This window comes from Pogona vitticeps, chromosome 1 (assembly GCF_051106095.1).
Source record: "Pogona vitticeps strain Pit_001003342236 chromosome 1, PviZW2.1, whole genome shotgun sequence".
NCBI classification, from domain to species: domain Eukaryota; kingdom Metazoa; phylum Chordata; class Lepidosauria; order Squamata; family Agamidae; genus Pogona; species Pogona vitticeps.
The window spans coordinates 333802068-333816643 of record NC_135783.1 but is presented as its reverse complement, the minus strand read 5'-3'; the positions used below and the strand labels follow the sequence as shown (position 1 = coordinate 333816643).

At 41.5% G+C, this 14576-nt stretch overlaps 1 protein-coding gene across 2 annotated transcripts in view; it reads left to right on the top strand.

Annotated features, from left to right (window-relative positions):
• The window catches only part of SYNE3 (spectrin repeat containing nuclear envelope family member 3), a 172427-nt gene that overhangs the window by 91359 nt on the left and 66492 nt on the right, over positions 1-14576 (top strand). The window contains exon 19 of one of the 2 annotated variants that reach the window (XM_020813714.3): positions 10904-14297. The exons of the other annotated variant lie outside the window; for it this stretch is intronic. Within the exon in view, the coding sequence (XP_020669373.3) occupies positions 10904-11101 (198 nt within the window). The 3' untranslated portion in view covers positions 11102-14297. Of the gene's footprint in view, positions 1-10903; positions 14298-14576 lie in introns of those variants that run through there. 2 annotated transcript variants of the gene reach the window in all.

Here is a 14576-nt window from a genome sequence, read left to right as displayed (position 1 = left end):
CTCAGTTCCACTACTTGGTCCTCAGGGCAGAATGCTCTTTCCTGGGTCTCATATAAGCCTTTCTCCTTTCCAGGATGACTTCCCAAGCTTGGCTCTGCCACTTCTAAGGAATTTTCTTATATAAAAGATCCTTATCCTGGCAAGATCTCTCAGGGCACTCAGGAGACAATAAAGTGGGTGAACTGGCCAGTTTAAAGCAACCCACCAAGCTAGTGTCCTCCTTCTGCTCCTGGGCAAAACTACTTTTACTGGGATTCTTTAAAAGCATGAGATCAGTTGCTGGATGGTTATTAAGCAGACTTTCTAAGGGACTTTCTCCCTCCAGGCTTCCCTCTGCTACAGTATCCATTTCTACTGCAGTGGGTGATTTCTGGCTCCCTCGTGAGCGTGTAAATACAAAAGCACTCTTACCATGCTCTATCAAGTCCCAACCAATTAGAAAAGCAGCTGGTATTTCCTCCCTATGCTTCCCAGGGACTATTAGCTGTTGGTGGGGTCCTCCCCCTCTATGAGGTCCCTATATGTCAGGTCTTTATCAGTTATAGACTTCTCTGGGTGTTCAGGGGTCAGTGGAATGAGATTCTCTTTAGGTTTTCTAATACCATCATTTAAAGTACTATCTTCCTTCTGTTCATCAATACAGGAAGTATCATTAGGATTTTTCAATATGACCTCCTCGGCCTTTTCTGCTACCTTAGGTTTTCCTCTAAACTGGGGCATCCCTACTTTGATTCAGAAATTAGGGATTCCATTTTTCCCTCAGGGATTGTTAACTGCTCACCCAGGTCACATGTTACCCCAAAAGAACTCTGCACATGCTTAGTTAGATCTAGCCCGATTAAACAAGGTGCCGGAATTTGATCAGAAATTGCCACATCCCAAATTCCAACCCAATCTCTATAGTTTATCTTTACTTTAGCCATAGGTAAAATCAGTGTAGCCACTTATTCCCTTGATTGTAACAGTTTGGTTTGGAAGTATTTGTTCTTTAGGAACCACATCACGATGACACAGGTTTATGTTGGAACAGGTATAAACAACTCCCACATAAGAATTCTCATTAATAAGAATTTCCTTACCAGGGTTCTGTACTAAAATATTTTCTGTCTTTACAAGAAAACACTGGACAACCCTGGCTAGTGGCCGATCAGAATTTTCTGTTGTGCTAGTTGCCATGGAGACAAAACCACCATTGTTACAACTTCCTTCAGTGTCCTCTACAGGTTTTAAACAGTAAACTTTCTTGGTCTGATTATCATTTTTTCCCTCTTTATTCCTGTTTTTCATACAATTTGACTGAATATGCTCATACTCACCGCAGTTATAACGCTGTCTATAAGTCCTTCACTCACTCTGAGGAGACCTATTAAACTTTTCCTCAGGGTTCAGCCTTTCCAGCGGACTAGGCCCTAAGGGGAATTTAGGTGAAGTACTACGCTGGCCTTCTTTCCCTGATGTTTTACTGACGTAGTTTTTATTGAAGGATTTCTTACTGATGTGCTCAGTTTGGCCTGTTAAATGTTACCTCAGAGAACTTGGGGTTTTGAATCTCACTTATGGACTATGCCATTTCACCTTCTTCTTTTTTTTTTTTAATTTAATTTATATGCCGCCCACACTACCCAAAGGTCTCTGATAGATTTTTAGGATTTTTGTCTTTAAGTAACACAATTCCCAAGGCAAAATAGAATAAAATTGTTCTAGCCCAATCACATTTTTCATTTGTTCTAGAGAAGTGACATTTTCACAATTCATCCATTTGTCCAAATGGTGAGTAAGTTTAGCCCCTTACTGGGAATAAGATTCTTCAGGGAACAAAATTTTCTCAGGTGTTCTGCATTTATTCCAAATCTTGAATATGCCATTTTTCTATAGGCTTCAAAATCTCTAGCTTGCTGTAGAGGCATCTGAGAATACAGTTCAGCTAAATCTCCACTTATTTGTGATCTCAGAATTATCATCCTTTCATCATCCTTGATATCAAAGTCCCAACTCTCTCTCAAATGAAATGAGGAAAGATTCTGGGCAATCTCCTTTCCTATATTGGGGAAATTTCTTCATATCGATCTTTGAGAGATTTCCCTCACTAGAGCTGTTGTTATTGTTACTATTATTGTTTTGAGCAGCAATTTCTAATTGTTTCATCTGTATTTGAAATTCCATTTCTCTTTGTCTTAATTCTATTTCTTTTTGTCTGGCCTCTTGTTCAGCTTTGGGTTCCTGAGCTTTCTCTTCAGCTCTGGCTTTTTCTCTAATTTCCAATTCCTTGAGTGCTACCTCCTTGGCTTTCTCTTCAGCTCTGGCTTTTTCTCTGTCTTTAATCTATAATTCCCTGAGCTGTAGCTCTTTAGCTTTCTCCTCAGTCCTGGCTTTTTCTCTAATTTCTAATTCCTCTTCTCTAAGCTGAAATTCCTGTAGCAATTTCCATTTTTCAAACTCTTGGGAGCTTAATTCCTTTTGTCTCTCTGAGGCACCCTCATCAATTTCCTCCTGTTTCATTGTAGTTAAAGGGTCTCTATTTCCCTCCATTTCTTGAGGTAAACTCTCTGCCTCATGACTCTCCTTCTGGCTATGTTTGGGGGGTATGTTTACTTCCGAGATAATTAGTCTTGAGTGTTTGTACTGATTTTAAAAAGAACCTTTCTGCTTTAATTCCAGTAACTATTATTGTTGCTATTTCTTCAGCAGCTCTTTCTGGCTGTCCTCCAGCTAACAACCTTTTAGTTACTGTGTCTCTCTATGTCTGGGCTATCCATGTTCTCAGACACTAAAATAATTTTATATCTCAAGCCTCTGCTTTGATTTATCTATCCCTTCAGATCTGCTCTGACCTCTGGCTTCCACTTCTATCCACCAGCGCTCCCTTATCTCAGAGCCTTGGATTTTAAGCTAGCCCACTGGTCTTCCAAATCATCAGGTAAATTAACAGGAATTTTTCCTTCAGAGTTGTCCCCTATCTTTAGTCCCCTCCCCCCAGATCTGGGATCAGAAACCCCACCACTAAGCTTTTCCACAAAAGCTCTAGCAGATCACCCACTTCTTCACTACAGACCTCTTGACTAAAAAAGTACCCATGACTCAAAAAATTCACTTTCAAACTTGCTTTACTGGATTGTTTCATATCATGCCGCTGGACACCAATTGTGATGTTCACCCTCATGGCCCATTTGTCTCACTAAACGCAGAGCTCACAAAGGCAAACCAAAACACCTCTTGACTCGCTGCCATCAGTTGATCTCTTTATCAACTTACCTTACTTAGAAAAGATGAAGGTCCATTCAGTACTGCCTTTTTAATAGAACAGGTTTATTGATTACAGTCGGTTTCTGGAACAATTCATAAGTACATTCTTCAAGTTTCATCAAGCTTCAATATTAATCTTCTATAGTAATTATCACAGTTTACACTCAGACTAATCACTCCTCAGACCCCAAACTATCCTTCTCTCTCTGATTCCTAACACAGACTCTGACTGACTCGACTCTCACTGACTCACTTCCCTGCCTCTCTTAGGCTCCGCCTTTTAACATCTCTTTTGGTCCCACCTCTTAACCACATTAGCATATAACGCATGAATAATACATAACTTATTGCATAACTTAGGGTGAACGTTACAGTCATCTAGATAGTCAGGGGAATTTCCATCACAGTCAGTGCTTAACAGGGAAATTAAAGGGTAAAAATGTTACATCTAGAATAGCCTTTTATCTCTGGGACAAACTAGACAATATATTTAATGTGGTGTTTTCCCCCCAGAGGGATGTGGTGGCGCTAAACCGCAGAAGCCTGTGCTGCAGGGTCAGAAGATCAGCAGTCGTAAGATCGAATCCACACGACGGAGTGAGCTCCCGTCACTTTGTCCCAGCTCCTGCCAACCTAGCGGTTCGAAAGCATGCAAATGCAAGTAGATAACTAGGGACTACCTTGGTGGGAAGGTAACAGTATTCCGTGTCTAAGTCGCACTGGCCATGTGACCACGGAAGATCGTCTTTGGACAAAACACTGGCTCTATGGCTTGGAAACGGGGATGAGCACTGCCCCCTAGAGTCGAACACGACTGGATAAAAATTGTCAAGGACCTTTACCTTTACCTTTTCCCCCCAGAAGTCTTCCCCAAATGGGAGAAATAATCTGCTTGTCATAGCACATTTATTTAGTGTGTGTTACAGTAATCTAGCTGAGATGTAACTAGGGCATGTATCACCCTGGCCAGATCAGCCCTCTCAAGAAAGGGGTGCAGCTGGTGCACTAGTTTTAACTGTGCAAAGGCACTTCTGGCCACCGCTGAAACCTGGACATGCAGGATTATGTACCTGTGTTTTCAGAAGAAGTGTAACCCCATCAGCACAGGCTGTAACCATATTCCTTGATCTGCTTTTCAACTGACCAGGAGCATCTCTGTCTTGTCTGAATAAAGTTTCCATTTATTTGCCTTCATCCAGTCCATTACTGACACCAGACACAGATTCAGAAACAAAACAGCTTCCTTGGGTTTAGATAGAAAGCCAAATGCTCACCTCTATATCTTGCATTTAGTGTGTTTTATTATTGGTCACTGGAAGAGACTCACGGGCTTAATTTGGAAATCTGATTGCTGAGGAGATCCCATCGTCAGAAAGGAAAAATAGGTTGATGCACACCTCCTTCTTAATGTCCCTGAATGTCTGATACCTTGGCACATCCTCTCTAGAGCCCTGGAAAACCACTGCCAAGTCAGAATAAGTAATATGAAGTTGGGCCACTGGTCTGACTTGGTATAAGATGGCTTCCTTTGTTTCTTCCAATGTTACAAGCTCTCTTATACCATTTGCTTTCACAGCTGGTCATGCCTTCTGCAGCACCCTATCCTTCTTCCTTTGCTGCTGTTAGTGGTGAGATTCTTCTTTCCTCCAGTGATTGTAGTTTTATACTCTATAACAATGGTTGTTAACTATTGGTTCTCCAGAGGTTTTAGATTTGAATTCCCAGAAGCCCCAGCTAGCCTGGCCAATTGGTCAGGGATTCTGAGAGCACCACTATGTGAGAACCACTGCTCTGCATAAGTGCTTAGGTTTTTGAGTATGTCTTCTGTGGTTGCAAGCCTGTGTGCTACCTACTCTTTGGTCCTGCAGAGACATCACAATGCTGAGGCTGTGATAGCTCTGGTATTTCCATGGTAACCAGCTGAGTCATTAACACAGGATATAACAGCCTCTGCTGCATGATTAGACAAAACCAAGGGATTGGGTAGGAGGCAAAGGGGGGCAGGAACACTAAATTTATCTGAATTCTGTAGCAGTGTACCTCAGAAGGTAGGTGGGATGGGTAGAAGTAAGAGACAAGAACTGAGTTTTGACAGCTTGTTATCCAAAGAGCTGTGTAATCCAAGTCAGCCCAGATTATTTTGCTGCCTGAGGTGAAGGAGAAAATGGTTCCTTCTCCTCAATGCACTAGCTGGCTAGAGCAGCAGTTAATGAGGTGTCCTCTCGTACCACACCTGAGGCAGGAGACTAGTTGAGGTGGTCCAGAATCGGCAACATGGCATATGCTCCTCTGCCTTCTGAGGAAACAAAACTGTAGAACTCAGAAGGAAAAATCTAAGTGGTTCTTCACTCTCTCTAACAGTAGGGCCAGCCCTGACTGTAAATGGGCAGCTGCTTTAGACATTTTTGTTATATTTCTCCTTCCAACCACTCCTGGGAGACATGTCATAATTTCAGTTAATTTTACAGGTTGGGAATAGAGGCTGAAGGACAACCAGTTGCTGAAACCCTGTATCAGGAACCTGTACCTAAATTGCAAGCTCAGGCATATATCCACTCAACTGCCTATGCCAAGACCTCCTTTAAAATAGATTTTTTTTGGCACAGGAAACCTTTTTTGGTGAGTGTTTTTGCCGTATACCCAGCTAAAACCAACAATGAGTGTTACAGTTCCTTATAATCTAACCAAAGCATCAGCTTTTGTGGACTGCAGCTTTCTTCTTCAGATGCATTCAGACAAGATTATGCCAAATCCAACTACAGTGGTGCCTCGCTTAGCAATGTTAATCGGTGCAGCAAAAATTGCTGCTAACCGAAAACATCGCTAAGCGATTTTAAAAAGCCCATAGGAATGCAGTGAAACCCCTTCAGTGTGTTCCTATGGGCTTAAAACTTACCTTTAAGCGAAAATCCTCCATACAGCGGCCATTTTCGCTGCCCGGTATGCGAGGAATTCGTCCCTAAACACAGCGGGCGGCCATGTTTTTTCCGGTGGCCATTTTGGAACCGCCGATCAGCTGTAGGAAAAAGATCACTATGCGATAATTGCTAAGCAAAACAGCTTACCGATCATCGCAAAGCGATTTTTTCCTATTTAGCAAAATCTTCATCGGTAAGCGGTTCGTCGTTCAACAGGGCGCTCATTAAGCGAGGCACCACTGTACTGATATCACTCGTTCTTCACAAGCCTTGCTACTGAGGGAGACCACCCCAAGAGGGGCTGTAGCGTTCACCCTTATTATGTTAAGAGTAGTCCACCACGACTAGATAGGCGGGATATAAATTAAATAAAATAAATAAATAAATAAATAAATTAAGTAGTCATGTATATTAATGTTGCAGGCTAATGTTGCTGAGAGGCAGAGCCGAGAGATATGTAAAGGAGGCGGAGTCAGAGAGTGAGAGTCAGTCAGAGTCAGTGAGTCAGAGAGTGTGGAGAGATAGAGTGTGGTATTTGGGAGATCTGAGGTGTCTAAGTCATGAAGAGTCGGACACGACTAAACAACTAAACAACAACAACATTTGGGAGATCTGAGGTGTGATTAGAGTGAAGAGTGAATCAGAACTGTTATGACAAATAGAAGCTTGAGATTGATGATTAATAAACCTGTAAAAATTACCTATGATTAGTAATCAAATATCTGTAATCAATAAACAAGTTTTGGACCTTCATCTTCATCCTTCCATAATTAATGTTGATTTAGTGATCAACTGGTGGCAGCGGGTGAAAAGGAATAGTAGTTTGCCTTCGTGTGCTCTGTGTTTGGAGAGTCAGGCAGGGGCATGAGGTGCGAATGCCACAGAGGCAAGGAAGGTCTCTAAAAGAAATTGGGCATTCTCAGTGGTGGCCCTATCTCTATGGAACAAATTGCCATCAGAGGTGCGCCAGGCCTGTTTCCTCCAAGTATTCAGAAAGTTACCTAAGGCAGAACTCTTCAAAACTGCCTTTAAGAGTAGAGATGGGGGCATTCATATTCTTACACAAATACGAATACCCCCACACAGGTGGACATAACAAGGGTCCACCCCCCTGGGGCCAGATTGTCCACTCACCCTTCCGCTGCTGCTGCTGCGGGCTCCACGCTCCCTTCCTATCACTCCGGAGCTCGCAGCCAACTAGCCACTCCTGGCAGGTGGGATGACGAGCCTCTCTGCCAGGTCGAAGAGCGGCTCACTGACCGGGTGCTACAGAGTGAAAGGAAGGGAGTGTGGAGCCCACGCGGCAGCAGTGGAAGGGTGATTGGACAGTCCGGCCCCAGATCCTTGTCACGTCCACCTGTGCGGGGAGTATTCATATAGGAATACCCCATCTCTAGCATACTGCCATAAGAAAAGATAACTGTAACACATGATTTCACCCTTTCCTCTTTCTCTCCTAGTGGTCCCCATTGTCCTATTTCTTTTTTGGCATTGATAGGGTGGCTCGTTGTTAATACTTCCTTTATTATGCTGTTTGTTCTTTTTTTTCTTTGTTGATGGATGGGAGTTGGGGTTTGTTCTATTATGTAACCACTCATTATTATTATTATTTTATTATTTATTTAATTTATACCCTGCTTATCTACTCAAAGAAGTATTCATCACTAATCAGGCAGTATAAAAATAAAATGAATGAATGAATGAATGAATGAATGAATGAATGAATGAATGAATGAATGAATGAATGAATGAATGAATGAGTGAGTGAATGAGTGAATGAATGAATGCATGAATGAATACATAAGTACATATGTAAAGGTAAAGGTTCCCCTTGACAATTTTTGTCCAGTCATGTTCGACTCTAGGGGGTTGTGCTCATCCCCATTTCCAAGCCATAGAACCAGCATTTTTGTCCGAAGACAATCTTCCGTGGTCACATGGCCAGTGCGACTTAGACACGGAACGCTGTTACCTTCCCACCGAAGTGGTCCCTATTTATCTGCTTGCATTTGCATGCTTTCGAACCGCTAGGTTGGCGGGAGCTGGGACAAAGCAACGGGAGCTCACTCCATTGCGTGGATTCGATCTTATGACTGCTTGGTCTTCTGACCCTGCAGCACAGGCTTCTGCGGTTTAGCCCGCAGCGCCACCACGTCCCCATATAAGTACGTATGTAGATACATATTATACATCTTGTTACTCTTTAAGCTGCTACAAGATTCTTTGCTGGTTTAGCTGCAACAGATTGTAGACTGACATGGCTTCTGGAGATTTCTGGCCAGAGTTTTTGCTTCCTGGCTTTAATTCGGTGCTTCCTCTAGGACCATGGTTCCCAATCTTGAGACCCCAGGTGTTCTTGGACTAAAACATGCAGAAGCCTTCACCACGAGCTCTGCTGACCAGGATTTCTGAGAGCAGTCAAAGAACACTCAGGGACCCAAGGTTGAAAACCAGTGCTCTAGGATGTGGAGAGTCCCCGTCTGGACACATGTTGAAAAAAAAAACACCTTCTTGTAAAATGACCCATCCTGGGTATCCACACCCATCTGTGCAGAGTTAAGGAAAGTAGACATGCTGGCTAAGATATTCTAGGAAGTGTTGTCCAAAACAGAAACTTTTCTTATCTCTGCCAATATCAGGGTATTTTACAATGGCAAAATACTGTATGTTGCATCTAAGGATGTCTTACGATAAAGAAGCATGTAGACACTCACACAATCAAAAATAAAACACCCACAAGCCTCTGTTTTGGTGATGACGGCCCTCTTTGGCTAATTGAGGGGACTGAGCAGGAGGAACAGCCTTACTGATTAGATAAAATTAAAGCAAACATTTTGGGCCACGGCCGCTTACATATTGCCTACAAAAAGACCAAGAAGCCAACTTGCTGCCGGGTGGTGCAGTACAAGGATGCTGTCTAGAGATGAGCACAAAACTCCAGTGCAGCAGTTTGTGCCCGTTCATTTAGTTCTTTTAGTGAACAGGTGTTTGACATTTCACAGCCTCGCCTCCTCCAGCGGACACCCACTCGGATGCAGCAGCCCAGCTTCCCTGCCCTGCCTCCTCTGGGCACTGCCCGTGAGTGAGCGCCCACCAGAGGAGGAGAGGCTTTGAAGTACTGAATCCTTGTTCAGCCACTAAATGAACCAGAACAAACTGTCCAAGTGGCAGTTCGTCCCCATCTCTAATGCTGTCCCGTCGTCAGCACTGCTGTCATAAGATTCAACTGCCATTCCAGTCAGCTTTTGTATATAGAGTGGGGTGGGGGAGACCTCAGGCAGCGCAGTATCTTGGGCGGAATCTGTAAATCACAGTTATTCCATGGCGCCAAACTGATCTTGTTCTTTGCTGCTCTGGCGTTCTCAAGAGGGAAATGGGGCCTTTCTGCAAGGCCAGAATTAGATTCCTCTCCCCTTTCTTTCCCTTGTCCTTATTATAACGAGCCTTTGCTGAGCATCAGCAGACACGGTTATTAAGGGCACTGTACGCTGAACTCAAATTTCACCATCTGTTCCACTTCCCTTTTTATTCTCTGGCATCTTGTAAAATATGAGACTCGTACAGGAAATAATGAAAAGGAGCCAACCTGATTGTAGTGAGGGGAGCATTCTCGGCTGATTTCCTACCCCTCAGCGATTAAGTAGGAAAAAAGACCATGCCTTGCTTCAGAAGATAACTGAAGAAACCCAAATGTTGCATGGCCTGAAGTCAGCAAATATAGGCAAACAAAAAGCAGCATTTTAGTTATGAGGAAACAGTGCAGAAATTCACACTTTACTGTAACAGAATACCAACCAAAACCAGCCATTTCTGTCCAGCAACCACCAAGTTCCTGTCTGGCATGCAGATAATTTGGAAAATTTGTAACCTGGGGTTGGAAATCACTGAATTAATACTTAAAGCAACTATGTTCTCCCTCGAGTAAACTGAGGCTGAGAAGCTGTCTGGAAAAAAATTATTTTATAACACTGAGTCTTTTCTTAGAGATTTAATGTCTGGCAAATTGTCACACCCAGGTAAGTTCCAGTCTCTTGGCTCAGGGAAGCCATTTTTTAAAATAGTACCTAGAAACCTCAACTTCTTACTTTCACAACCTCTTTTCCATCCAAGCCTCCCTGGAAGCATTGATGGTTGACAAACTTTATGGAATTACTGTGCTTGCTGAGGTCTTCAGGTTTGTGTGTGAGAGAGACAGGGGGTGGTGGTGGGAATCTAAGGTCAAGAGAACCTGGAGGAAGGGTAATTTTAATTGAGTGATGAGGAAATGGCTTTGAAGCCTGGAAATTATCTTTACCTATTCCCTGTAGGAATCAGGGCTTGAAAGAATTGGCACTGGGAAGAAACCTTCCATTTGTTATTTCTTCACCAAGGTCTAGAAACCTGTGTCCCTCCAACCACTGTTAGGCACCTCCTCCTGTCTTCCTTGGCCAGTATTGCTAAGGTTCACATGACGGGAGCTGTAAGATTTATGAAGTGGTCAAAGCTTGAAAGCATTACTTCTTAAAAGTATCTCCAAGACTCTCACAAACCAATGTGTCCCTTATCCATCCTGGCTGGAGACCTTTGGGAATTATGGTTCTAAAAAAGTAACCTTTTCCAAGCTCTTTAAGGTGCCACAGGTTCCTATCCCCTGGTTTCTGTTCTCTACGCTTTCCCTGCCTGGAGAAAACCTGGTGGAAAATGTACAGTATGTCTGTAAGAGTTACCTATCACTAATATCTCTTTCCGCTTGTGCCTTCCAGGGAAAACCATCTAGAACCTGTTCTTTCTTACGTCGGGTCTGCTGGACAGCTTTACCTCTCCAGCTCCTCCTGTTGTTCTTACTACTCCTCGCCTTTCTGCTCCCTCTCGTGGAGGAAACTCACAGCTGCAAGCTGGCCAACAATTTTGCACGCTCCTTCAACCTGATGCTTAGATACCAGGGCCCACCACCAACTTAAGTCCTCAAAACCAGCAGTGCACCCGAGATGACAAGTGACTTTTCTCTGGGGCGTGTCAGCTTCTGCAGGCCCTCCTGGAATCCAGGACAGCTAAGTAAGGGACCCATGTAAACTGGAAATATAGTCCAAGAACCTCTGTTGTCCATTGTATGCTCAGGCTATTAAAATGAAGTATTCTTATTTAGAGCTAAAAATATATATTTTTAAATATATGGCTATATTTATACTGCATATATATGGTTTTTATATCTATGCATATGTCTCAATGAAACATGTCCCAAAATCAGTGTTCTCAATTTAATCCTGCCATTTTTATTTTTGTTTTTATTTCTTGCCTTTGTCTGTTTTGTTAACAGTAGATGATTCAACTAAGCACAAAAAAATTAACAAAGGGCATAGTGAGATGTGATGAAAAACTGTAGGATTATCCTTCCAACAGCAACCATATGTCTGGTTCCTGTTCTTGCATCTACAGTCATGTGAAAAATAATGTACATCCTCTTTGAATTCTATGGTTTTACATATCATGACATAATAAAAATTATGTCTTGGGAAAAAAATTTATTTCTTTTTATTAATGCTAATTATGTTATGTGGTATGTTATATGTTTAATTGTTTTATAGAGTGTGTTGTAAGCCGCCTAGAGTGGTCACATTTGACAAGATAGGCGGGGTATAAATGAAATAAATAAATAAAATAAATACTAGTACTTGCACCTTGAATCTGGTACAGTAATAAGGAACCATGTTTTTTTAAAAATGTGAAAAGAGCCTCAAAATGGGGTAATAAAAGGCAAGCATCTTTTTTTCTGATTTTTTTTCCATGTACAAGTGCTTTGTGATCAAGAGTTAATGATGGAAAGTAGCATATGAACACCTCACCTATAACCTTTTCATGACAGAGCACTCCTTAGTCTCCTTCATTCCACATAGGAGCTTCAGACCCGTGTCCCTGAAGGTCAACAGCACTTTAAGGATCTCCTGGGTCTTTGACCCATTGTTAAGAGCTCTGAGGAAAATAAATCATGACACAGTGTAATAAATATGTCATTTTTTGCTGTTCATCTGAGGTTGTATTTACCTAATTTTCAAACCTGTTAAGGACCAGATGATTTTTATTATGTAAAACCATAAAATTCAAAGAGGAGTACTTTCTTTTTCACAGGATTATATAAATGGACAGTTACAAAAAACAAAAACAAAAAAAAACCACCACAACAAAAACAGCTAGGGCTTTTCACCAGTTTTAGAAATAATCATAATTGATTAATTCATCTCTGTGGTGCATGCATTTGAATTTCAGTAAAAATGGTACCATATTTGTCCATGTATAAGACTATACTTTTGTCTAAAATCTTTAGACTAAAAATTGAGGGTCATCTTATATGTGGAAGTAAGCTGAGGTGAGAACAAAAACAAGTGGAGGGGAAAGCAGGGATCAAAGCGATCCTGCAGCGCTTTGGTCCCTTTCCTACACTTGCTAAGCCCCACTTAGATTTCTTAATTTTGAATTAGAAAAGGGGGGGCATGTTATACATGGGGACATCTTATACACAGAAAAATACGGTATTTCTAAAGCTTAAATCATACACTTTGTATCTTAAGCAGGACTGGAGAACCTTGTAGATGCTGGGTTACATTCCCATTATCCTTATCCATTGGTCATAATGTCATAATGGTTGGGGCAGATGGGAGTTAGAGTCTTGACATCATCTAGAAGATCATAGATTCCTCAGTCCTGTGCTTCCTTGACAGGGGCAGGCCTTGATAACCCATAGGATCCCTTTGAACTCTGCAGCTTTAAGAGGATGCACCCAAATTAGACCAGGCATCAACTCCTTTGTGACTGGAAAGGGGAAAGGCTTCTTTTGAGTTGATTCTTGCCTTCAGTAGTCTAGATCAGTATATCCATTAAAATAATTTCTTTTGTAAACATCTGCCAGCCATGTAATCATAGATATTTTTAGTTCATCAGACATTTTTAATTCATTCATCTAAATTGTAAATGTTCTAAAGACTGTAACCCCGTTGCAAGCTTGCTTTGTATTTATTAGCTGTTGGTGAGATGGTAGCATCACATTGTATTGGGTTTTCATAATTACTCCCTGGGGAGGAGAAGAGTAACTCAACCCAGGGTTGAGCATGGCCAGCATGACTTTCTGATCACATCAGATGTCATTCAGAGCATGAGAAGATGAAAGATTATCCATAGAATTTCTTAGGCAATGGTAGATGAAAGCTATTTTTAAGTCAGCAGCTATTTGCAGGGTCTTAATTTTTTTATTGCTATATTTCTCCTGTGTATTAAAGGTGATCAAGGTACAGCAAAAACAAAATTGATAATAGGTGAATGTATAGAAATTGGAGATAGAAGCATTACCAGTCAGCAGAAAGGAACCTTACAACCTCTCATTCCTGGTGTGTATTTAAATACTGTACACAGTACTTAAATACTTAAGTATATTTTTCCATGTATAAGACTATAATTTTGTCTAAAATCTTTAGACTAAAAATTGAGGGTTGTCTTATACATGGAAGGAAAGCTGAGGAAAGAACAAAAATAAGTGGAGGGAGAAACAGGGATCAAAGCGATCCTGCAGGGCTTTGATCCCTGCTTTCCCCTCCACTTGCTAAGCCCCACTTAGATTTCTTAATTTTGGGTTAGAAAAGTGGGGGCATCTTATACACGGAAAAAATACGGTGATTATGCTGGTGGGTAAGTGTGTAAGGGAGACAAAATGCAGATTTTGAATCAAAACCACGAAATTATGTTGGCCCCAGCTTCATGTATTTCATACTGGAAGTAGGCAGACTGGGTCATTTAGTGTTTTTAAGATTTCCATCACCTATTTGACTGGAAATGTAGAAACAGAGTTCTCATGTCTGATGATTAAGCTACAGAAATGTGTAGCTATTCATTGCTTTCTCCTCATCGCATAGGAAAAGGCTTGCTGAATCAGACCAAAGCCCTAACAATATGAAGGAGGAAGGGGAAAAATTAGAGGTATCTAATTAGTCTTCATTAGTGTGTTTTATCTGTTTATTATTTATTTATTGACTTTATATCCCACATTTCTCCTCAAAAATGGGACTCAAAGAGGTTTATGCAATGACTGAATTTAAAAATAAAGTCAAAATACAAAACATGTTTAACTATTAAAACACAATTTAAAATACATTCCAAAATGGGAGAAAAGTGTTGCCCTGTTGTAGTCCAAATAGTGTTCACATACATTTGGATCTCCTGATAAAGAGAAAAGAGCAGCTACAGCTCCCAAACCCACTCCCCTCTTTTTGTGGCCCCGCGGCTCAACTTCAAGAGCACCTCATTATTTAAAACATACTTGAATGTTGTGTGGGCTTTGAGGGTGAAATTTTAGCCAAACTGTGAACCTGTAAAAAATGTTTTGTGATATTTAGGATAGAGCTTGGGGAAGTTATTATTTTGGCCCATAACTCCCAGAATCCTGCAATC